This window comes from Esox lucius, chromosome 5 (assembly GCF_011004845.1).
Source record: "Esox lucius isolate fEsoLuc1 chromosome 5, fEsoLuc1.pri, whole genome shotgun sequence".
Classification (NCBI taxonomy): domain Eukaryota; kingdom Metazoa; phylum Chordata; class Actinopteri; order Esociformes; family Esocidae; genus Esox; species Esox lucius.
The window spans coordinates 19,944,921-19,971,323 of record NC_047573.1 but is presented as its reverse complement, the minus strand read 5'-3'; the positions used below and the strand labels follow the sequence as shown (position 1 = coordinate 19,971,323).

The 26,403-nt window shown below is 43.7% G+C and overlaps 1 protein-coding gene across 2 annotated transcripts; it reads left to right on the top strand.

The window, feature by feature from the left end:
- tekt3 (tektin 3) lies at positions 1–25,748 on the top strand. 2 transcript variants are annotated; one of them, XM_020046410.2, is made up of 9 exons: positions 1–114; positions 18,436–18,518; positions 19,388–19,995; positions 21,675–21,758; positions 21,835–21,905; positions 22,332–22,475; positions 22,614–22,836; positions 23,849–24,003; positions 24,488–25,748. In XM_020046410.2, the coding sequence occupies exons 3-9, from the start codon at positions 19,411–19,413 to the stop codon at positions 24,702–24,704; spliced, it is 1,479 nt and encodes a 492-aa protein (XP_019901969.2). In that variant the 5' UTR covers positions 1–114; positions 18,436–18,518; positions 19,388–19,410; the 3' UTR covers positions 24,705–25,748. The 2 variants fall into 2 exon arrangements, with proteins under 2 accessions (XP_019901969.2, XP_010886950.2); XM_010888648.3 differs by lacking the exon at positions 1–114 and adding an exon at positions 15,780–15,829.
- Positions 25,749–26,403: the final 655 nt, after the last annotated feature.

Here is a 26,403-nt window from a genome sequence, read left to right as displayed (position 1 = left end):
ACTGGTCTAGGCCTGCACCATTGCTGCGTGCCCGATCTCCAGAACTGGCCAGTCTACGTTACTAATGTGTCTGACACAGTCCAAGGCTTGCAGGAGGGTAAAAGGAAGAGCAAGGTAAGGAACTGCACCTGGATCCCTCCACCACTTACAAGTCACATTCCTCCACCACAAACCACAAAGAAGTCACATCCCTTCACCACCAACCACTAACAAGTCATCTCCCTCTACCACCAACCACTAACAAATCACATCCGCCTATCACCAATCACTAACACATCACAGTCCTCCACACCAACCTCTAACAAGTCATATCCCTCCGCAACCAACCACTAACAAATCACATCCAACAATAACCAATCACTGACAAATCACATCCAACAATAACCAATCACTGACAAATCACATCCAACAATAACCAATCACTAACAAATCACAGTCCTCCACACCAACCACTAACCAATCACATCCCTACACGACCAACATCTAACAAGTCACATCCCTCCGCAACCAACCACTAACAAGTCACATCCCTCCACCACCAACCACCAACAAATCACATTCATCCACACCAACCACTAACTAATCACATCCCTGTTCCACCAACCACTAACAAATCCAATTCCCCCACACCAACCACAAATGAATCACATCCCTCCACTACATACCACTAACAAATCACATCACTCCATCACCAATTACTAACAATTCACATCCCTCCATCACCAACAACTAACAATTCACATCCTTCCACCACCAACCATCAACAAGTCATACCCCTCCACCACCACCCACTAATAAGTCACATCCCTCCACCATCAACATCTAACAAGTCACATCCCTCCGCAATCAACCACTAACAAGTCACATCCCTCCCCCACCAACCACCAACAAATCACATTCATCCACACCAACCACTAACTAATCGCATCCCTGTACCACCAACCATTAACAAATCAGATCCCTCCATCACCAACTACTAACAATTCACATCCCTCCATCACCAACAACTAACATTTCACATCCTTCCACTACCAACCACCAACAAGTCATATCCCTCCACCACCACCCAGAAATAAGTCACATCCCTCCACCATCAACCACATACAAGTCACATCCCTCCACCACCAACCACTAACAAGTCACATCCCTCCACCACCAACCACTAACAAGTCATATCCCTCCACACCAACCACCAGCAGGTCACATCCCTTCACCCCTGACCTATTATAAGTCACATCCCTCCACCATCAACCACTAACAAGTCACATCCCTCCACCACCAACCACTAACAAGTCATATCCCTGTACCAATAACCACTAACTAGTCACATCCCTCCACACCAACCACCAGCAGGTTACATCCCTTCACCCCCGACCTATTATAAGTCACATCCCTCCACCATCAACCACTAACATGTCACATCCCTCCACCCCCCAATATATGTATGTAACTTATATGTTGTAAACATACATTTGGTTTGATCAACACATATGTACATACATGTCGAAACATCAAAAGGATTTAATGTTTTTACATGTCAGATTGAAATATGAAATTAACATATATGATCATGTATTTTAAAATATATGTTAAGTTTTATAGCGTTTATGGCCATATATTTGATTTCCATATGGGCCCAACCACTAACAAGTCACATCCTTTCGCCACCAACCACTAACAAGTCACAACCCTCCGCCACCAACCACTAACAAATCACATCCCTCCAACACCAACAACATACAAGTCACATCCCTCCAACACCAACAACATACAAGTGACATCCCTCTACCAACAACCACTTACTAGTAACAGTGGCAGACCATCTCACCATGTTTCCACAGAGACCAGACCAGTGGCTCATCTTTGCTCTCTGTGAATGAACAGTTCATAATATCCAGTGTCCAGTATCGAGTTTGACATTTACAGTAACAAACATCTCTTTCTTTTCCTTCGTCATGTCTACTGTCCGTCCCCCTTCCTCTGAGTTCTTGGACCACTCCTGTGACCTCTCTACCTCCTCTGTCCGATGGGTCAACCCCCTCTCGGTTTTCTCCAACCCCTGGTCTTCCCTCCTTCTCTCTGTGGCAGGAAAACCCTTCCTTCTCCTGCCTCCTCCTTTATTTGCCCTTCTTCATCCTGGGCAACACCAGAAGGACGTTAATCTGCAGGCAGGGGACAGAGAGTAAGAGGGCTGCTGTAGAGGGAGGGCAAGGTATGGGTTCACAGTGTTGATACAGTACAATGTAGTGTTGAGATACACCTGCCTTACAGTATTACCCAGTCAATCTATCCCTCTCTCCTCCACCCTCTCCTGGTCTCTCCCCCCCGCTCTCTCTCTGTCTCTCTCCCATAACCTCCGTCTCTCTCTCTCTCTCTCTCTCTGTCTTTCTCCCTGTCTTCCCTCTCTTTCCGTCACTTTCTCACATGTAGACACATCGTTTACTGGACTTTGTGGGTTGCTGCTATGAGATTAATGCTGGAAGTGGGTAGACAGTGGGCATGATAATGCGACAGCACAGACTTTGAGACGATGGGGTGGGGTTTGAGACTGTAGACTCTTTGTCCACCCTGCCACAGACAGGGACACTGGACTCCAATACTTACTCTACCCCACAAAGCCACAGTTTGGACGTCCCTTGAAAACACTGAGAGCCCGACCCAACTTCCAGTGACACCTATGTTGTCCAGTGAAAGTCCATCTTGTAGTCTTTTCTAAGGACAATGACTGTTGATTTATCACCTTTTTGGGGTGAAATTATCAAATTGTTTTTATGCTTGAATGGGTTTTGAGGATTGCTGAATTTTCCTCTCACACCAATCTGTTGCATTCTTTAGTGTCTGGAGCTAAGTTGACAATCCCAAAATATGGTGTGTGAGTGTGTGTGTGTGTGTGTGAGGTAGATAGAGAGTGTACTGTATCCGAGAACAAAAGTGTGATAGAGAGAAAGTGAAAGAGGGTGAAAAGTTTGAGTATGATAATCTAGCAGCCTGCCAACAACACTGCTCTCAAATATTCAGGAACATCTGTTCTTTACCGCCCAATCAGTGACCGGTAGAGATCGGTCACCCTCCAGGCAATGTTATTCTGTGACATAAACTCTGGGCGAAGAAAACCACTGTACACCTTTCAGAATGAACACCAGTTTAAGCTGCCATTTATCTGCAGTCCTTCTTCCTCTCTATGAGAAACCAGCAGACAGTCTATGGTCTGGAGTTGGATAAGAGACATTTTACAGATGTGCTATTCCAGAAGAATATTTCCCGTGATTGCCTTATTTCAAAAAGCCCATTCCTAATGTTGTGAAAGGCTGTGAGACAAGGGGGGTAAAATAAGCAAAGGGAGATTTTTACTTTATTAACTTAAGTTGGGTGAATAACCATCATTCATGTCTGTCCTCTTGTTCTGTTCAGGTTATGAAGAAATGGGAGAAAATTAGGTATTTTCATTTTACTGCTGACTATTAAGGCAATGTGGCCATGGTTCAGAAACAACATGCTATGACACCTAATGCACCTACCAACATCAATCCTCTATTCATAAATGTAGCTGTCTGTGTGCAGCTGGCTTAGGTACACACGGGGAAGTGCCACAATGGACCAATATACATTACCAGTCAAAGTGGGTACATGTGTCTGAACTTGACTGGTACTGTTGCAGAACGTGACTGGTAGTGAAATACTGAACTTGACTGGTACTGATATATTGATATTGACTGGTACTGATACACTGAACTTGACTGGTACTGATATATTGAATTTGACTGGTACTGATATACTGAAATTGACTGGTACTGATATATTGAATTTGACTGGTACTGATATACTGAACTTGACTGGTACTGATATATTGAATTTGACTGGTACTGATATACTGAACTTGACTGGTACTGATATATTGAATTTGACTGGTACTGCTATACTGAACTTGACTGGTACTGTACCTCAAATAGAAATAGTTTTTCTTTCTGCAATCAGAAAGCTGCTGTATTAGCATGTGTTATGCTGGAAAAAGAGTCTGCTGAGAAGCACATTATAATGTTAATAAAGATGATGTGGATCAGTCTGTGTCTATGTAGAAGAGTACATCCACCATGCTGGAAGTGCTCTAACAAATGTTGAATCAACTGGGTGTCCGTTTACAAAGGTTTCTGTGCACACCCTGTAACAGCATATAACATTAAAATGTTCCATTCATTGTAATAATTTGACACAAAGGTGAAATAAATGACGCCCTATGATAACATGTGGTATTTAGACCCTTTTGTAACTTGCAGAAAGATATTCCAAGTTTTAAGGCAGACAGAGAAGTGGCACTTGCTACTAAATGTTGACATTGTCTGTTATGATGACAGGAAATACATACCTTCAGTTATAACTGGTTTTGTATCATCTTATGCAGTTACTCCTAACTATAAATACCACCAATTACCCAAATATGGCTAGATGGAATCCCCAACTCGGCATTGGGAAAAAGTCTGTTGTTTTGTCCCTGAGCAAGGCAGTTACCTCTTTGTCTTTGCTGAAAATTACAAGCACGTTCTCAGTAAACACACGGTAAATTAGGGAGAAAAAACACGGTCATACACAAGGACACCCAAAGCAAAGTGTGTATGCAACAATCTGCAAAGAAGAAATGTAAACGGTGTAAAGCACTTAAAGGCCACAGACAGAGGCTGCTGCACCTGACGTGTTCTGGGTCAGAGACGATGGTTGAACTGCTCTGTTTTAGTTCTAGATCAGCACTGTGAAACCCCATCCAGGGGGCAGGTACATCCTGCTATCCACAGCAGCCGTGGCACGCCGTGGTGGGGTGGGGGAAGCTCGAGTCGCTGTCCGCCATGGAACACAGGCAGGATGGGCCTTCTCATCTTCCCGTGATCGAAGGCCTCCCCCGGGCGAAAGAAAGGGAGGGGGTGTCCGCGAGAGGCGGGGGAGAAGGAGAATGAGTAAACAGGGAGTGAGAGAGAGAAAGACAGGTGGAAAAGGGCCAGCTATGGAGTAGGGTGGGGCGTTGCAGGAAGGCTTGGGTGGTCAGCTGACCCCTACCCTTGCCTGACCTGAGAGCTGCACAGAAAAGGTTACATTCAACAACTGGAGCCTGTGGTCAAGGAAAAAGCAAGAGATCGCCAGCAGCAAATACATACACCCACACTTAGTTGCCATTATCAATACATATTGAAGTCAGTTAGCAACCTCTCTAATCCGAGGGGCTTACAATGTATACGTTTCATACTTGGCCCCGGCTGGAATCGAACCCACTACCCTGGCCTTGCAAGCACCATGCTTCACCCACCCAGCTGAGCAACACCTCAATTCTATATGCAGTGAATTCCGTCTCACCAAACGGAACTCTATGAATGTTTGTTTAGCATTTTCCCACCCCCAAATGCTTCACAGAAGTCTACATCTGCCGGAGACTCCACCCCGGTCCAGTTCTACTGTGCCAGACCTTCTATAGCTTTCCCCTAACGTAGTGGTGACCTTACCACAGTGTTGAGGCCAGTGAGGGTTAGGACACGTTCCCAGCTGCTACAATCTGTCCTGTCCACACACACACACACACAAACAACGATGTCCTAGCTGGTACAAAGCCACCAGGGGATACCAACCATATAAGTGCAGCTAACTAATACCCCAAAGTCCAAAAACGTCTGAAGGGCCAGCTGCCAGCCACCAGAGGCCACTAATATACAGAAATGTCTGTACTATTCACAGAGCTTAACTCATACACTACTCACACAGCCTAACTCATACACTACTCACAGAGCCTAACTCATACACTACTCACAGAGCCTAACTCATACACTACTCACACAGCCTAACTCATACACTACTCACAGAGCCTAACTCATACACTACTCACAGAGCCTAACTCATACACTACTCACAGAGCCTAACTCATACACTACTCACAGAGCCTAACTCATACACTACTCACACAGCCTAACTCTTACACTACTCACACAGCCTAACTCATACATTACTCACACAGCCTAACTCATACATTACTCACACAGCCTAACTCGTACACTACTCCCAAAGCCTAACGCGTGCACACAGGCAATGCATAGCATCACTGTGATCAGCAACAGTTTCTGTGAGCGGGATGGGTGAATTGGATCTAAAACGAGTTGTTATTACCACTCGTCAGCTGGGTTCCAACTCCCTGTTATATGGTGAAGTAAGGCTTAGTGTTAGGTGCCATCTCTGCCTCATACTGCCACCCTAAACACCCTGCCACTTTTGGTCAACCTGAAGGTGTTTCCTGTTAGCTCAACCTACACTGGTCATGATAGTTTGAAAAATGTAGGGAGAATTTCAAAAATGTGCCTTTTCTCAAAATGGCTTTCCATCCTACTGACGTTTTTGTGTTGGGTGAGAGTCTTTACAGATGGTTACATTTTACTTCCAATCTGGCCTTTCTTCATCAAAGGGAAGAATAGCCCTATTCTGCTGTAGTCCTATTTGGATGAGTTGGGTAGAACAATTTGGAAGATTGTGAGCAGCTCTCCTCAACCAGACACCATTGGCATTTGGGAAAGAAATAGAGGGGGCAGAGGGCAGAGAAAAAAAATGGAGGGAAAAAGAATGCGTTTGAATTTTTACGCCTTAATGTTTATTACTGGACATTGGGTTGGCCTTTTGTTTGGTTACAGAGAGAGCTGATAGAGGAATGTGGAGAGCATGAAGTCCAAAAAATCGAATATGCTTCAAACAAAACAAAAACATTTTGCACAATTACCCTGTAAAACAGGAAACATACAATACGTTCCCCTGAAGTTGATACCCCTAATCTCTATGTAATGTTGGCGTAATTAAAGTTATTAATAATTAAAGTAGCATCTATTACATCACCAACATGCTGTCTATCAACTGTGACATCAACGTAAATCTACCCCAAATGTAAGATTCCACGTCGATAATGGGGAGCATTCAATTAAATCGATATGGTTTCAAACTAAGAGTGCTGGCTGAGATGACGACAAGGGTTTTATTGCGGGGTGTGGCTGTCAAGCCGGCCCAGAAAACATGCCTGTAAACTGATCTAAATACACACACACGTGATGCCCTCTGACCTTTCACAACACACAAAAAAACGCACGCATGCGAACGCGCACACGCTTGTGTGTGCAGGTGTGCGGGATCATATTTCCCTTTCTCGTGGTGCACTCGCAATTCGACAGGCGATGCCAACGCGACTGCCCTGGGTGCATTTGGACTGGGCTGACAGCCAGACCTGGGAGTAGATAAATGGATGATCAAACATGAAGCACTGGGTACTAATTCCCTCTCCGGGCCTGGCAGAGGGACAGCGTTCTCTTTCTAAAGTCGACCGCAGCCACTGGGCAAGAACACAGCCTTGTTACAGTAGAGTGACATAACGTTTTTGAAAGACACACAGCCACTCAGCTATTGCCTCATAGCACCTGTTTCAGGGCACACCTCGCCACCCTCGCCGGACCTGGCATCATAAGAAGTCGTTGACAGTACGATTAGGGGCCAGGGGTTGTTCCTGGTCAGGTGATCCGGTCAGAAAAAAAAACACTTGGCTGTAATTATTGCATATCTAAGCAATCAATCGGTGTACTCATGAAGTCGTGTAGCCGTCGCCAAAAAGCTCCTGTCTGGCAACATGCAGCAGGTTGAGAGAGAACCAGCCGCAGGCTTCAGTCCACTCTAGTGTCCAGCCCCGGCTCAGGTTGAACACTCTGAGGACTCTGCCCCTTTGAGTCTATCTGGACACCGAGCCTTCGCCCCCAGTGGAAGCTGACAAACAGCCCAACAGCAGCTGCCTCAGTCCAGCTGTGGTCTGCTGTTCACTTCTGACAGACACTTGATTGTGTTGACGGACACAGGCTGCCTCTCTCCGGCGGTGAAGTGGATGGAGGGGACTTAGCGAATGGAACACTTAGCCAGAGATTGAGGGAAATGTGGAAGGAGGGAGAGGGACAGGAATAGGGAGGGTGAGTGAGAGAGAGCATGAAAGGGAGAGAATGGAAGTGAGGGGAGAGAGACACACTCCGTCCTTGCCCTTCCTCTATTAGTTTTGTCCTTATGGTCAGAGACTGTGTTTGGGGTTGACACATCGGCCAAACACGTTAAACCATCACACCCCAGGAGTAATAGGAAGTAGGTGGAGAGGAAAAATGTGTCTTTCCTCATGACAATGTCTGAAGATATCTGACAGAATGACCATGCCCCCCATGACTCACTAAATGTGTCATTAAATAAACACATCATGGAATTCTACTACGCTGACTCTTACCACTGGCTTCCTGCCTTCATGGGAATTCTGTTCAGGCAGCAGTTTTCCAAATTTGGGGGAAAATGTCCTCATTCCCCCACCACACCCGGGGCAAGATCTGACCCAGTCAGCATAAAGCCAGAAGACCAGAAGTAGAGCCGCCAGAATCATCTTGAATTCCACACCTCTGTTCGAAGTAACTACACAGCAGGGATAATGTGGACCAATAGAGTCTGCGTTTCAAATAGAACCCTGGTCGAAAGGTGTGGACTAAATAGGGAATAGGGCGCTCCTTGGGCCGCAGCCAGAGTCATTCCTCAGTCTCAGCAGAGCTCCACTCAGTTAGGCCGTAGCCATGACTCATTCCTTCCATAGCTGGCCTAGACCCAGTCAGGGTTTAAAACATGAAGCACCAAGGAGGTAAGCAAGGTTCATGTTTTTCCCCCTGGCCCTCTGTAAATATCCACTGTGATGCAGTAGGGTCTTCAGCTCCACGATAGCTGAAAGTGAATCAAATGTTGCCACAGGGCCTAAAGATGCCTTTACACTGTGTTATATTTACTTCACCGGAGATTAAGTCTGTCATAACCAAGAGTTGTGTACAAATCGGCTTCAGCGTGTGAGAGACAGGCTGAAAGGTACAGTACAGTACGCATTCTGTGGAGATCAGAGGGACCCCACCAGGAACCCTGGTAATACATTGTGGCTCCGCGCCCAGCCAGCCAGTCCTGTATTTCTCCTCCCCTACGCTCTGCTGCACTCTACAAACACACACACACACGCACGCACACACGCACACACACACACAGTGGCTCCAGTGGAATGTGATGACTGTGTGCCGGACAAAGCCCTGCATTGAATGTCCTCACGTCCCACACTCCCAGCCTGGCCATGGGGACACGATCGCAGTCCGCCATGACCCCAAGCCGTTGACCGTGGCGTTCCACATGCCCAGCTACACACACCCCCACTGCAGCTCCAAATACCCCACCTCAGCCTCTCACCATCTCCCCCTTCTCAGTCCCATTCCTCCCCTCATCTCCCTCCTCTCAGTCCCATTTCTCCCCCCATCTCCTCCTTCTCAGTCCCATTCCTCCCCTCATCTCCCTCCTCTCAGTCCCATTTCTCCCCCTATCTCCTCCTTCTCAGTCCCATTCCTCCACCGCTCCCACTCCTTCTACCCGTCCTCACCTAATCCATGCTCAGACCACATTTTCTTGTTCTGGGAGTTGATCATGAACAAGCAGACATGACCTATCTGTAAACCATCCATATTAGTAGACATTACCTATCTGTAAACCATCCATATTAGTAGACATTACCTATCTGTAAACCATCCATATTAGTAGACATTACCTATCTGTAAACCATTCATATTTGCAGACATTACCTATCTGTAACACATCTACATAAGCAGACATTACCTATCTGTAACACATCTACATTAGCAGAAATTACCTATCTGTAAACCATCTATATTAGCCAACATTACCTATCTATAAACCATCGATATTAGCAGACATGACCTATCTGTAAACCATCCATATTAGCAAACATTATCTATCTGTAGGTTTGGGTTTCAACCTGGGTGTCTGTAAAACTCCATTTCATTTACAGAAAAAAGAGGAAAAGACAGGGCAATAAATGACTTGTTGACATGTCTGGCTAATATTTCCCCATCTCTCCTCCAAAACCATCTACCATCCTTTTGCAGAGGCTCAAATCCAGAGTGATTTACAGTAGTGAGTGGATTCATTTATGTAAATACATTTTCACTCTGGCCCCCATAGGAATTCATCCCACAACCTTGGCATCACAAACACAACCCTCCTGCAGAGTGAGCAGTCTGAGACCAGGCTCAGTGTCTGGTGGGCTGAATCTAGAGGTGGAAGGGGAACATTTGGGTGTGAGTGATGACATAATCCTCAGAGGTGAGGAAGTAGACGGATAATGATTTGTTCACCCTAGAGACCAGGCAGGTGCTAAGACCTTGGGGTTGACTATCTCATACAGTCTCTCCCCTAGGCCTGGGTCCCCGCCCACTAACACTAACCATTCACGTCATATTAAAGTGGCAGTGAATTATTTCAAAGCAGGGTTAAGTAGAGATCTACTGAGCCCTGAACATTTGCAATTAATTTCAATAAATCAAATGTATTTCTCCGTCTGTCCGCCCTGTCTCCATTTCCTTTGATGTAATGTAGATCGTAACGCCTGTATGGCTGTGCTGTCCTGAAATAAAACCACAGAAAACCACATACATCAACCTCACAGTACCACAAAAGCACAAGCAGTCTTAGCAGCCCTGACGTAATGGAGACACGACATATGTCGTAGTATCTCACACAAGGCTCTGAGTTTAGCATCTTGAATCTCAGTGGGACCTGCTGAAATGTTGTTCATATGCAACCTGATTAAGATAAACAACGGGGACCGCATAAACCCGGAATAATCCAGAGACAGGATTTAGACACTTTCCTAAATTGTCTCTCGTTAAGAGGTACATCTGCACTTAAGCAGCAGATAAAAATGCAAGACAGTCGTGCATGAGGACGGTGGTCAACATACCATCACCGACTTATTCAATCAAAGTCATTTTAGGATGGAACCAAGCTGTTGCTAGCGAATTGCCCAACCCCTGATAGTTACATCTTACTGAGAAATCAAACACAAAGAAAATGTTGGTCTCTGTTTGCAGAATGAAGTCAGACTCTTACTTCATGTAATTCAGCTTTTTTTTATGCCAAGAAATAAGTGCCTTTACATCAATAAAACAGATGCAATGCACAACCACTCAAGTTCAATGTAAAACAATTTGCAAATCGATGTACTTTAAAAGAACAATTAAACTGCCATTTCGCATTTGGCTGCTAGACATAATCCTGTCTAGTAGCAAAGACTACTCACCAGTAAAAAGTAGGGTACTACATGAATAATAGAGTGCCATTTAGGACAGAGCCTATAATCTCAAATAGGCCCAGAAAAGTCCAATGATTTCACTAATGCACAATGGTTTCAGCTTGGCAGGGATGTTTTCACAGTGTCATCAGATTTACCAGCTGACTTTCTTCACTATTCTCCCTCCAGGTGTGACAGACCTCTGAAAATAGGCAGGCACAGTTTGTAAAAGCAGATGGAGTTAAACATTTGTATGCACAGATCATTTGGAAATGATTTGGATCGCTTCACTTTCTCCACGTTTTGTTGCGTTATAGACTGAATTTATAATAGATCACGTTTATAAAATTTTTTGTCATCAATCGACAAGCAAGTTTTTAGAAATGTGTGTAAAAAAATCTCATATCTTTAGTTAGTACTTTGTAGAAACGCCTGTGGCAGCGATCACAGCTTTGACTCTTCTTGGGAATGACTCTCGCAGTATTGAACCCCTGGGTTTGGGCAGTTTCTCCTTTTCTCTCTTGCAGCTCCTCTCAAGTTTTGTCAGATGGTGAATGTCAGTGAACTGCGATCTTCAGGTCTCCACCCTGATATTCAGTGGGGTTCAAGTCCAGGCTCTGGCTGGCACACCCAGGTTCACAGACTTGCCCCTTTAATAAGTGGTGTTTGGCAAACTCCGGATAGCGTGTCATTTGTCTTCTACTAGTAGCCACTCTACTATAGAGGCCCTGTTGACAGAAAGCTTCTGTCCTTCTGGCATATCCTCCCTTCTCCAGAGAGAGTCTAAAGCTCTATTTCTCTGGTCACTGGGTTTTTGATCACCTCTCTGACCTAGGTGGGTCCTGTCTGGTAATTTACTTTAGCCGGACGACCAACTCAAGTAAGCTCTTGGTGCATCCAAACATCTTCCTATTTACACCACTGCTGTGCTCCAGGGAACTTTCAATGTTTTAGACTTTCTTTTACAACCTTCCCCTAATCTATGGCTTCACATATCTCAGAGGTCTATGGGGACTTCCTTGGACCTCATGGCTTGACATATCTCAGAGGTCTATGGGGACTTCCTTGGACCTCATGGCTTGACATATCTCAGAGGTCTATGGGGACTTCCTTGGACCTCATGGCTTGACATATCTCAGAGGTCTATGGGGACTTCCTTGGACCTCATGGCTTGACATATCTCAGAGGTCTATGGGGACTTCCTTGGACCTCATGGCTTGACATATCTCAGAGGTCTATGGGGACTTCCTTGGACCTCATGGCTTGACATATCACAGAGGTCTATGGGGACTTCCTTGGACCTCATGGCTTGTTTTTTTCTCAGACATTCATTGTGAAGTGAGGGGTTGTATATAGACCTTTCCAAATCATGTCAAATCAATAGAATTTGTCATTGCTAGAATTGTAGAAAAATATTAAGGATGATCAAAGGACACGATGCATCTGAGCTCAATTTGGCAATTGCAAAATGTCTAAAATAAAGTACTTTTGCACATGAGATTTGGGCATTCAATTCTGAAAACGTATGCCGATTGATGGCAAAAAAATGTTTCAATGACATAAAATACAGAGAAAATGCAGGGGTTTAAAGACGCTGTATGTGGGTGTGTTTTATGGGTGCAGAATAGACAAGCTGACAGCAGGGAGGTCAACAGCAGGCAACTGATATGAAGGTGTTAATCTGAGGAAGCTCTGATAGTCAGTCAGTCATTGAGCTAAGCAGGAAATAGCAGTCTGAAGCATTATCATTGAGAAGGCAGTGAAAACATGGTCTCAGGGGGGTCAAGAGACCCGAGTGTGTTTTCACTGGAGCTCAACTGCTGTTTAAGAAGGAAATTAGATATACTGTTTCTGCCCCTATCTAGCCTGTCTTTTCTTACCTGATAAGTGTTTGACAGGTTTTGGGGTGGTTTTGCTAGTCTTAGGCAGCATAATGTTTCCGTGGGTCTGTGTGTGTGTTTGTGTGTTCGACTGTCCTTTTTCCCATATGTACATCTGTGTGAAGTCCCAACTGTATTACTGCCCCATTGTCACACTCACTGGCTGATGGAATGCTGATCACTATAATCCAAGACCTGTGTGTCGTGAAAGGCGTTTCCCGAGAGCGCTGGTTTGAGGGTCTCCATCGTACAATTGCTAGCCACGATTCATCAGGTTTCCAGCTACTGTCAGGCCTCAATGAGTCCAGCCTTATATGTGTTTCCTTCCACAATGCCCTGCTCAGAACTGGCAACACTTAGTGTCAGGCCACATGACACAGCTTTACATGACACAGCTCACTGGGCAGATGATGCTAACACACCTGCATGAACATTAAAAACCTGTACCTTCTGTCCTGGGCGGGGCAGGGGGTGGGGCAGGGGGTGGGCAAAGCCCCGAATTGTATTGTGATGGTAGTGACGCCTCTGCTGTGATGGTCCTCCTGGAAACACTATGTAGTGTTGTTTTTGAACCAATTTGTCTTTATTTTTTCATGTGGACTTATGGACTTGTCCTATCATTTGTTCATACCTTAAACAAGTAAAGAATATGAATCCTGAGTAGGTTGCATCTGTCGTTTTAGCATGTGGAGGAACAAAAATACCTCAGTCTAAATGTTAACATTTACTGAGTGGAAATTCAAATAAACATCAATAATCAATGTATTTTCAAACAACTGAGCTTAACAACGTTGTTCATTAACAGTATAAGAAATTTTGGTGAAACCTATATTGATTTATCAAACCAGATTACAGTCTCTGCTAAATGACAATAAACACAAATAAAAGCAACACGGGATACACGTTCCAATCATGTTTTTGGCTTAGGCATGCTAGGACTTTTCATAGTGAGACACTTTTCCCGAGGACCTTGAAAACAGAACTCTATTCTCAGGAGAACAGAACTCTATCCTCAGGAGAACAGAACTCTATCCTCAGGAGAACAGAACTCTATCCTCAGGAGAACAGAACTCTATCCTCTGGAGAACAGAACTCTATCCTCATGAGAACAGGACTCTATCCTCAGGAGAACAGAACTCTATCCTCTGGAGAACAGAACTCTATCCTCAGGAGAACAGAACTCTATCCTCAGGAGAACAGAACTCTATCCTCTGGAGAACAGAACTCTTCCTCTGGAGGAATGTTGTAAGCTAGTTATTTCCGGAAACCTTTTTGTGCGTTTCTCTGTTTGTATTTATAGAGTGAGGTCAGGGCGTCAGGTCATGAAGCTGAAGCTTGCGGGTGTCCTTCTATAAACCAAGTTCCATGTTAAGTGAAGCTCCTGAGTGGAGGCCACCACGCAATGACATAAGTCCCTGCCTACATTGAACTACTAGAATTAAACTACAGTAACCAGTGGAAACCATAAACCTGCCGCCTCTTGGACAGCTTCCGTAGAAGGCTGTAGGTATAGCTAAAAGCAGGTGAGGCTCAGCAGCGGAACACACATTGTGCTTGATCTATTGCTTAGCACTGCAAGAAATGGCTTTACATGCTGTGCCAGTCAAAACAATGATATGGAAAATTCCCTCAAGTGCCATAATCAATGGCCTTAAAAGCACTGTGATGTAGTGGGAATAGCTTGTACCTTTCTGTTTGAAAGCAGCTAACCTGCATTCGAATGCTATATGGAAAGATTGAAAATATTTTAGCTTGACTCAACTTTCCTGGTGCAATATAATCAATAGTGAAGTGCAAGCCTCAATATCTCACACTCCAGAAGATCACAAGCAAACACTCAGTGTTTGGACTATTTCAAACAGTCTTTGAACCCAGGTCTAGAGAGCAGCAGGGAGCCCAGTCATCCTGTTAGCAGGAATCTGAGCCAAGGCAGGCTGAAAGGCAAAGAGATAATGCAGTGTTATTGTACTGAAAGCACTGAAGCCCAGGGGAGCCAATCACAGTGGCTCACGCTATGGAAATCAAAACAATGAGGAGTCCTATCGCTGGGACAACAGAACACCATGATTTATTAGGGGGAGAGGTATCGGACTGTCAATAATAGCCCTTCAGACGTAAAATATTAACTTTCAATCTTAGCCAAATTGTGCTATGTGTAGGTTTTTATGTAATTTCTATCAGAATTCTAAAGATGGCCAAAGTGAAGGCCGAAATTTCCCACGAATATTGTGATGATATACAGAGGACCCACCCACATAGCCTATTCCTTACAAATCCATAAAATGAAAACACTAACAAATATGTAGATATCATTTATAGTTTTGTTCAGTGTAGCAGCTATGTTAATCACAGAATTTTCCATATTATCATTGCAACTGTGCACACATGGAATTTACAAGTGTACCTACCAGAATTCTGTTGCTGATAAGAGGGATGAATGTTGAATGGTTCTGTCTATATACTGTGGACCAAAACACTTGGAACTGTTGAAGTCATTGATATAGTATGATTTAGGGAATAGCACATTGGCAAGCAGTGACATTCTTGTTTGGAACAATCGGTTGACTGTATTTGACCTAACAGAACAGCACGCAACCTAATAGTGAATCTCATACGGAGGATGAATGGCAATGCTTAAGTGGAAGGGGGCAGGGTCTGGTCTCTGTGTTTAACAGCCACTAGTGAATCAAAGACTGGAGTAAACTATGACACATATTCCACACATGAGAAACAATGTTACATGCTCTTCCAGAATGGATACTACATGTGAAAGTCTTGCGATTCTGATGTGAATTGATGATGAACTGTGAGTACTAGATCTGACAATTTTTTTAAGATACAGTACAAATTCAAATATTCAGCATTTCAAGACAAGATGCACTTAACATGGCAACTGCTGCACACACACAAACACACACGCACACGCACACACACACGCACACACAAACACACACGCACACACAAACCAAGGTTCCAGTTAGAGTTTACAGCAATGTTATGTTATTCGTCCTAGGCAAAAACCTTGCACAGCCTACCGGAGTTTACTCAAACAGCTGTGGCTAGCACAGGTGCCTCCCTAAAACAATGTTTTATTTTATATTTTACCGTTGATTATTATTAGATTTTTTTATCCCTAACATAAGTGCCTATAATACATCTCATCTTCCCTGACAGTGACGAATGGATTAAACCCTGTGTTTAAAGTGGAGACACACCGTCATTGTCAGTCCAAACCCAAACCCCAGCTAGACCAGATTAGTGTAAAAGAGCCTGGTAACATGACACACAGATTGTTGTTGTGTGCTACATTAGGTTACTGCGAGGACTCTTCCTGGGCTATGAATGATTAACCACACTGTAACATATACGGATCAGTGTATTTACCTCAGAGTGGGGTTAGGTTGTCTATATACTTGTCCCAAAAGCCACCATACTCGCAATGTAGTGTACTATTTATATGGTTCCTGTCAAATGTAGTGCCCAGTGAAGTGAATAGGGTTCAATTCGGGATACACTTTCTGATTTCGCTGGGAGGGAGGGTGGGTGGACAGTAGACCAACTGAATACACCTGCTTCAAACACTCAGCTCAGATTTTCCCCCTACCTGGTAGTCTACTGGTCGGGCCAAAACCTAAATGTATGGGGTTACAGTCTAGCCGGGTGGGTACAGTTTTATAGATTTGAGTATCAAGACTCAAATGGACGATCCTCGAGGGGTTTGTCAAAAAGGGGGAGGTGAGTAGATCATCCGGTAGCAGGAGTTCTTCGTTTTCCTCTCCCACCCCATCGTATTTTACCTCAGTCATGAAAACAATTCACAGGTTAATGCGCTTGTACAGTAATGCCATGTTAAAAAGTATTCACCAACCAGCTGTTTGGCAGAGGGGTTACTGGTATTTGGTTCCATGGCCTGCTGACAGATCAAGTCCACTGCTTGCTTGCCCTTTATTTCGAAGCACACTACAGCCATGAGCCAAAGACCTGTGTGTAAAATCCTGATCCTTAATTCACCATATGACTTACAGATGTCCTGCAGAAAAACCTTGCTTATTCTTTGAATAAATATGCCTTCTCAGAAACCCAGGCTGGAAGATTTACAACTTGGCAAGAATATTTGGGGCCCTTAATGTGATGGTGGTTAAGGTTGGTGGGCATCCAGTTGTGCTATAGCATGTGTTAATGTACACAGTCGTGAGGTGGAGCAAGAAAAGAGAGGCCCACACAGAGAAATAAGTAGGATTTATTGTTATTTCAATGGGCCCATTCCACTTCTGTTGCCAAGATTTACAACCACTGTCCAGCTTCCCCAACCAGATGTATCACACCTAGTCCTAACCAGCAGGGGACAAATGAATGTCCAACATTTCCCTCTGGATATATTATTTCTCTCTTACCATATACAACCCCACACAGACATTCACAAACACATACAAAACACAGAGACAAGGACAGTTGCAGGCAGGCACACAGCACAGTCACACAGTCACACAGTCACACAGTCACTTTCCTCTGCACATGGAAGAAGATCCAGATGAGCCACAGATGATTTAGCTGAGGGGCTTATCACCCAGACAGACTGAATATATTACACACACGTTCACCGTCCAGATGTTTAACATAAACAAAACATCAATAGGTCATAGCAAAACTGTAAACCTAATACTGAAAACCATGGTCAAAATCCACAGGCAAACTTCAAGGATTTTGCAATCATTTAATATTTTAATAAGCTTCAATTTTGTGAATCTAAATGAAGTGAGAAATAAGTCACAACTAGCGTGCAGATCCTAAAGTATTCCTTTGTTCCAACTAGTTAGTGTTACAGAACGTGCCCAGCAGAATATGTTACAGCTTCGATAGTGACTCTGGGTGGCTCTCATTCAAATGACAGGCTACTCTGTGACCGAATGTGCGAGGAGAGCAGTGTTGACACTAACTCTAACCTCTATGTCTGTCCCAGAAAATCCCCAAGTCAGAAAGTGTTTTTGTGGTTCCAGAGACACAACGTGAGCAGCTGTGTATTGAGGGCTATCGCTTCATCCATCGTGGTGGAAACCGTATATGTCCATTAAGCTAATTTTCTCATTGTTTCAATAGTGAATAGCCTTGAGCAGGAGGCCTATGCATGAGAAAACGTTATGTGTAACTGCATACTCTTATGCGGTAACCTACCTTGAAATATTAACACCCCAAAAAAAGGCTTACGCACAGCACTGCCTTTCAAAGCAAGCCATGGCAACTGCGTACGGCAACAGACATTTCGGACCACCAACCTAGTTAGATGTTCTTAAATGAGGGAACCAGCCTTTGGGGCGGTCAGAGATTCAATTGGGTTGCTCAAACACACAGCAGGAGTGGCCAGAGAACATGGCATCAATAATACATTTTGTATTACCTTTCTACATTTTTCAGCTCCTTCTTAGGTGAGGACCGATAGCGGTGAGACGGTGTGCTGTTGTGCTGGATGTCAGTGGAAACCTTTGTTTTATTCACATGTAAGTTTATTTTACCATAATAGTGTACTGTCATACTGTAAATTGCTATGTGTAATTTAAATTTGCTCATATAATTGCAGTCAATGATATTCAGTAAAGTCATAAAGGAGTGTAATTCATTCTATAGCACTACAGAAATAAAATATAGGCCAGTGGTTTACAACTTGTGGTCTGGGGTTTTCATCAGGACAGGGCAAAGGTGGAGCTTGAAATGAAGCAGTGATTCCTCTGTCAGGAGATCTGTACATTCTACCAGGTTCCAATGCTACTAAACTCTCTTTAGCAAAAACGTAATGTAAAATAATAAACACTGGGAATTCAGAAGAAGCCTGGGTTTTGGGCCTATAACATTATGATCCTAAACCTCACCGTAATCAACTTGAGAATAACATAGATTTAGCAAATTATTGCATTAATTAAAGTCTACATTCAGCCAATTATTCTGGGCTCTTTCAACAAGTGACAACAAGATATAGCGCTGAATTGTTTAAATGTTATTGCGTCCAATTTTCTTTATTTAGTAAGATTAAGCTAGCCATGACATTCATCGTTCAATGTTAAACGTTTATGTACCAGCAAAAGCAGAGTCCTCATTCTTGAATACATGCTTTTAACAAATGTTAGCCAACACAAGCCGCAAACACTGGTCTATGTCCTCGAATGGGAGGTTGTTAAATCACCTCTCAGATTTCTTGTCTACAGCAATGTGTGTACAAAATGCACATGCTGCAAAAATTGGCATAAGCATTTCTAGGAATTAACAGGTACTTTACAAACATGTCTATATTATTTTCAGAAAAAAATATTAAAACAATACAGGAATTACTGAAAATGATTTAATACACAGTTCAATGACTGCACATTTTCAGAAAACACACAAGCCCCTGAGAAGATGGAGCTGATGGGATCCACCCTGACAGCGGCATACGCTCGGCCCAAAACCAGCCACTTCCTCCCAGCCATCTCCACCATGGCCTCGAGCTACCGGAGCAATCAGCACACGCTGGCCATGAACTCCAGTGCCAACCAGCCCTGGAGGACTCAAACCTACTATCGCACGAGCAGTGCTGCAGCCATCCCCACCCTTTCCTCCATCCAAAGGGAGAACCTCGGCCTCGACGTGGTCCGGGCCAAGACTATGTTCTACCCATCCAACCGATCGTCCATGACCACCCGCTACACTCCAGACGACTGGTACAAGTCCAACCTGAGCAAATACCGGGAGTCAGAGTCCTCCAGAAACAGTGCGGAACGCTTGAGGAAGGACACCATCCGACTGATGCAGGATAAAGAGCAGCTGACAAGGAGGACCCAAGAGACCACTAGTAAGAACATCGGGGAACGCCTCAATGACATCAGCTTCTGGAGGTCAGAGTTGAACCATGAGATAGACAACATGGTGAGTGAGATCATGGCCCTAACGGAGGTGAAGCGCAGGCTGGAGAGGGCCCTTCAAGAGACAGATGGGCCCCTGCAGGTAATTGAGTGGTTTGGTATATGTGTGTGTGTGTGTTTACTAAGCTCAAAGCAGTTGTGTGCCTCCTGTGTGGTTCAGCATTGATGCCTGGGTAGTCGGTATGAATCCAATGGGTGGCCAGTACAAATGTGTCCAATCACTTATGTACATTCCGATGAACTAGAGTGTCCTTACTGATGTGATTGTACTATAATAGCCCACAATGAATTCTCACTATGAAGCACAGCAAGACCTATTCAGTCCTCTATGTATATCACTTTCTGAATACAGCGTCTGACTGTGGTGACAGTTCTGGGCTCTGGGTGGTGGTGGATAATGTGACAGTAGACCCATCCAACGTAGCCTGTTGCTTCATCAGCTTTGTTTGGTTAAAACTGTAGCTAATGTGTTTTGTCATCATCATATCCCAGAAAGCTCCGTTGCTAGTAGGATTTTCAGAATTGCTTGTTTTAATACCTCTGTTTTTGCATGTAAATCTGAAAATGCTTTGCAAACATGAATGAAATATTTTTTTCTAAAAAGAAATACAATCTGTGACAGTTTGGTCCCTGCAGTGAGATGGCTGTTATAGTTCATACAACATTCTCAATAAGCAATCAGTAATCATAATCTAGTTGGAATTCAATAGGAATTACAATGCACTTTGCCACAAGCCAGCCTCAATAGCAGAGGTCTCAAACCGGTTCCACGGATTTTGGGTTTTCCTTTAAATTGGTTCCCAGTTCAGACCTAAACAACCAGGTGGGGGTAGAAACGAACCAATTAGTGACCTAATTAGTCAATTAAGTACAAGGTGAGAGCGAAAACCTGCAGACACTCTGCCCTCCATGGAACCGGTTTGAGACCTCTGCTCAATAGGGTTGTGAGATGGCTTAACAATAAAAGTTGATAAAACATACAATACAGTTGTACAGCAACCAGTGGTGTTAGGAAGATTGAGTTCACTCAACACCAAAAATTCAGTTCACTCAACTCTCAAAAGTTGATCAGGCTCTCAATTATATCACAGCTGATTGTCTTGTAAATATATGTTTCATCTATGGTTTGTTTTGTACACAAAATGACTCAGCTTTGTTTGAAAAGAAACTATTTGTTCCTCACACGACTTCGGGGTAAAGAAGTTCGGCTCTAACCCAAAAGCCTTAGGTCACATGTATCCAGTTAAGGTTGCTAGGCAACTGTTCACATAACAGCACCAGTGGGGTAATTTGTACTGACCTGGAGTGCTTTCGGGCATACGGTAGTGTCAACTTGATCTGGCTAAATATCTAGTGACAGAAAGGACCCATATAGGATTGGTAGATCAGGTACTAACATTGAGAGGACATCTTTGGTACCAGCAGTATCATTTAAAGGTACAGTCGCTGTTTATTGATGTACAAATCAAATCACTTTCATGGCCTTTCTTTAAACAAAAAAACTCATCAATTAGTCAAATGAATGCCAGGAAAGTGAGTCAAATGGGTATTTCTATTAGATGAGGATGTAGAGTAATTCTGTAATTGGATTGGAACTTGAGGCATCTATCGCATGGGGCTCTTAACATGCTTTACCAGTATTACACACTACCTTGGAGCGCAACTAATGATATAGTGCAACACTTTCCAGGGCCCATTGGGATATGTTTTACGTAATTCACAATGGGCTCTTTAACATTAACATTGGGTGATCATCAACAGGTGGCTCAGGAATGCTTGTATCACAGAGAGAAGAGGATGTCCATCGATCTGGTTCACGACAATGTGGAGAAAGATCTCATTAAGGTAAAAAATGGACAGCAGGTTTACTGCTAACGATCAAAAGCTACATAAATGAACTGTTTGCTCATTTTGTATCCAGGAGGTGGAAACCATAAAGTCATGCCAGGAAAGAATGAGGAGACATCTAGACAAAGCCATCGCTCAACTAGCGTGAGTATGCCATGTTCAGGTTCTACTGTAAATAAAGCCTTTACTGGGGCATTGCCTGAATAAAAAAAATAAAAAAATGTTAATATATATTTATATACAGCCTAGTATTTAAGTTTTGGGTGTTTTTCCATTTGATTCACCATATTGTTTGTTGTGCCACAGTCATTTAACTAAACAGTTGTGATTGTGATGTAATCTCAACACAGTGAGATATGGGGTTCAAATAAATGTGGGATATTTATAAAGAACAAAGCATGTTTTCTTCAATATAGCGGTAATGTTCAGAACAACAGTTCAGAAATTCACTAAGGTAAAATATATTGAAACACTGAATTGCCTCTAACATGCTCATAACATCATAAAACATTGGAATTTACCTGACGGCGCAACACCACGTTTTACAGTATTTCTGTTCCTGTCCGTCAGGTCAAACCGAGCAGCTCAGCATGAGCTGGAGAGAGATATAAGTGATAAGATCACAGCCCAGGGGATTGATGCCAGGTGTCACCATCTCAGGAACACTTCGGATGGGATCAGCTACTACAGAGGGATTGAGAGACTGGACCCTTCGTGAGTCCAACCCACCTCAACTTTAATATAGATGGGAATTTCTATTTGACTTGAAAACCTAACCTAGTCACTAGCTCTGTGTATTCTCTGCATCCACAAAGTCCTTCCAGTCTACTGACCTCAATTCCCTTTGACCAGGCTCTCCCTGCCTGATTCGTGGTCAAAGTTCACAGATGACAACATCCTTCACTCCCAGAGCCAACGTGCGGCTTCCCGCAAGCTGCGCGATGAGATCGAGATTCTGCTGAATGCCACATCCAACGAGATGTGGAACCAGTTTAACACGGTCAACGTGGCGTTCACCAATCGCATTTCAGAGACCGCCGATACCAAGAACAGCTTGCAGGCTCACCTGGCTAAGGTGACTGACGCTTTCCTGATCATGGACCATCAAGTCCCTTTTAGACAGGTCCAAGAGAAGGCATGATCACACGCGTTAATACAATACTTCATTATTGCTGTAGTTTGACTGCTCTCTGAAGCAATTCAAGGATGCCCCCTCATTTCAGTGGGATATCTTTTACAGGGGTCGGGAATAGGGAACAGGGACATTTCACTGAGTTCACTGCTTAAAGAGATTTCAGCCTCTTTCATTTCAGACTAACAAGATCAGTGTTTAATAGACACAGACATGCGGACTAAGACCATGTGAGTGTTGTAGAATGATCACCCTCTCCAGTGGTCTAGGCCTTCCAAATTAACTATAATCGTGTTATGGAACACAGGCGTGCAACGCAACTCACCAAACTGAGAACTGCCAGGCTAAATAGTCTTGTCAAACTAAGGACCCCGAAATAGATATTTGTTGTATTCTCTGTGTTTAACTCTTTCCAACGAGACATTCCCTGAGTAGGGAAGCAGTGAACACCGCAGCCTATTGTTGTCAAAGCGTTAATTGGAGGTCGCAGGGCGTGATCCACCTCAGCTGTTCTGTGGGCTTATCCACTGACATCAGCAGTGATGTGAGGCACACGGTCTTTAATCAACTGAACCCCAGCTAGACCTGTCATGCCAGAGATGGTTCTGAGGAGTGCTGCAGTGATTCAGTTGAATGAGGTTGAACAGTAATGTGATGGTGAGATGGGAAGGGGGCGGTTTCACAGCAGTGTTAATCCGATATATAGTCAAAGTTGGTGTTCACAATGCATTTCAAGACTGCATCCATGATGACTGAAAATGCCCCATCACCTGAACAGGCTGTTTGAATGAAACTGGTTGCTAATACCTACAGAGCATAGAACCAGTTAACCAGCAGATTATAATGAGTTCCAGATGTTTACTTGTTGTAGCAACATCATATCAAACGCTAAACCACTCAAACTCCTTCGCTTTCTTTATCCCTGTATCGTCTGACAATGCTCTTCCCTGTTCAGACTCTCCAAGAGATCTTCCAGACAGAGATGCTGATAGAGAGCTTGAAGAAGGCCCTGAGGGACAAGGAGAGCCCCCTGAAGGTGGCCCAGACCAGGCTGGATGAGAGGACACGCAGGCCCAACGTAGAGCTCTGCAGGGACAACCCACACCACAGGTAGGTCAGAGACCCATGTGTAGGTGTTTCATAGTCAGTAAATGACCACTGATGTTAGTTTCTTATCCGCGAGGAATTTGGATCTGAGTACATCCAAGATGATTTCTAAATTGTAAAACGAAACCTAAAAATTCAGATTGTTAGTGAGTGTGCTGAAATGACGATTAGAATAATCACAGATGATGTTATAATCATGTGAACTTGCTACTTAGGACGGTTTATAATGTCAATGCTCTTTGAAAAGTGTTAGCAGAACATCTTGTTCCCTAACGCTTCTAAGCACTGCGCCAAATAGCGATAGCCTAGGGAGTGGAGACAATGTTAGAGTGTTCAGTCTGATCACCCATTCTGCACATCCTTTGTTCTGGTCAAGGCCCCTGCAGCCTGGTAGCAAATCCCTCAATGCTCTGCAAAGTTTGTCCTTCAACTGTGTTAACCTCTTTGGTAATCTGCCCTTGTTCTGTTCCCACCCATCACTGTGCAGGCTGGTGGGAGAGGTCAGGGAGATAGAGGACACCATTCACAAGCTGCATGAGAGGTTAATGGAGGCAGAGAAAACCCTGCAGACTCTGGTGAAGACCAAGGCTGCCCTGGAGCATGACCTGTCAATCAAGGCCAACTCCCTGTTCTTGGACCAAGAGAAGTGCATGAGCATGAGGAAGACGTTCCCCAGCACACCACGCCTGGTGGGATACACATAAAGCCACGGCGTGCTGAGGTCCGGAGTTTTTTACTGGTCATGTCACTTGAAAAGTATCGTATGCCTAAAGCCCAGAGTTTTGTCTGGTCATGTCAAGAGCATTGTAAAGTCTAACAAAGGTCTAGATTCTTCCTACTCTGACAAGTGTGACCAGGGGAAATAAAATATCCTAATGCAAGATAGGGACAGGGGAATCTTATTGTATTTTCACACTGTTATACCTACAAAGACCATACTGTGCTGGCTCGGCTCTTTATATTGTCCTTTCTATCATGGTTCCAGCAGATTTGCTGCATGAGGAAATTTGCCAGAGTGACGTAGATTCTACTAAAGCACTAGGGGAGAGAATAATTATCTACACTATTATAGAGATTCTAATCTGGTCCCACAACCTGGTCCACGCTGTCAAAATTCCTGGTTTCACAGTGCCTCAGACTGGCTCCTGAGGGCTATTGTCAGTGGCCAGAAGTTCAAAACCTGCTCACTGCGTTAATTCAGTGTCTGGGGGGGCTTGCGTGTGATGGTGAAAATTGGCTCTGCCCAATCCAAGGTGGGTGGGGTTGGGGTCAGAAAGATATGTCCTGCTATTCAAACGGTAGTGACTCCTTATAGTAGGTTGGGTACCTGAAAGCTCAGTTGTGGTTGTGGGATGGTGAATTTGTGTGCTTTTTATTGTGAACTGTGAATGCCTGTGCTTGCCATCAATTGGGCTTCTTCAAAACAATACGGTTAGTGTATGATAATATGCCAGCTTTATGATAATGGGTTTAGGGGAAAGGTAACACAGTATAGTATAAAAAAAACATGTGAATGGTTACTTTCTTAGAAAGAAACAGTGAAAAAAAAGAAAAGAAACTGAAGTTTGTCAGATTTCCAGTCAATCCAACTGCTTCAAAATACTTTGAATTTCAAAAACTGCCTGGTTTAACTTGAGAACTACAGAAAAGGGCATGAAGATCACCATATGCTACTCTTTATTTTCATTATTTATTTTTGTGTCTCTGATTTCTCAATAAATTCAGCAGACAAATCCTACGAAAGGTGCACATGCCTGATCATAATTTGTAAATGCCTGTTGGCTGCACAGTGGGTCTCCAGTGGATTTTATTTTTTACTGAGCAAAACCAGAGAAAATAATAGAGGCTTGCTGGTCACTAATCTGAATATGCAGCAACATCGCAGCCAAGAACATTCTTAACTTCTAACCAAGTATGGGTATTTTGCCTTGTAACTACTCAGTACATGCTGAACACTTCAGTACATTCTGAATTATACTACAGATTGTGTTAGGAATTCCAGTATTAGCACTTAAAACTAGTTAAATTACCTCCATACCACTAAAGAAAACACAATTTGTCACTGATGCCTGTGGACTAAATGCCAAATGGTGCACTGCCCAAATCTGATTCTGGCATGAGAGATCAAACATATCTCATCTAATATAATATAAAAATATTCAAGATGTAGTCTGAGACTTTTGTGATTTACTAAATCTTTTTATAACCTCCCATTTTGGGCTAGATGCTTAGTATAATCTTAATATATCCATAATATATAGGCAGAATCACTATCATCCCTCAGTGAGCCATGACATTCCAAGTTTGAAAGCCAGTGATTTTGATGACATGAAGCAGAAATCGGGAAACATCCATGACTTAGTACACATTTTTCAGGGACCCTATAAGGATCTTCGTTGCCAC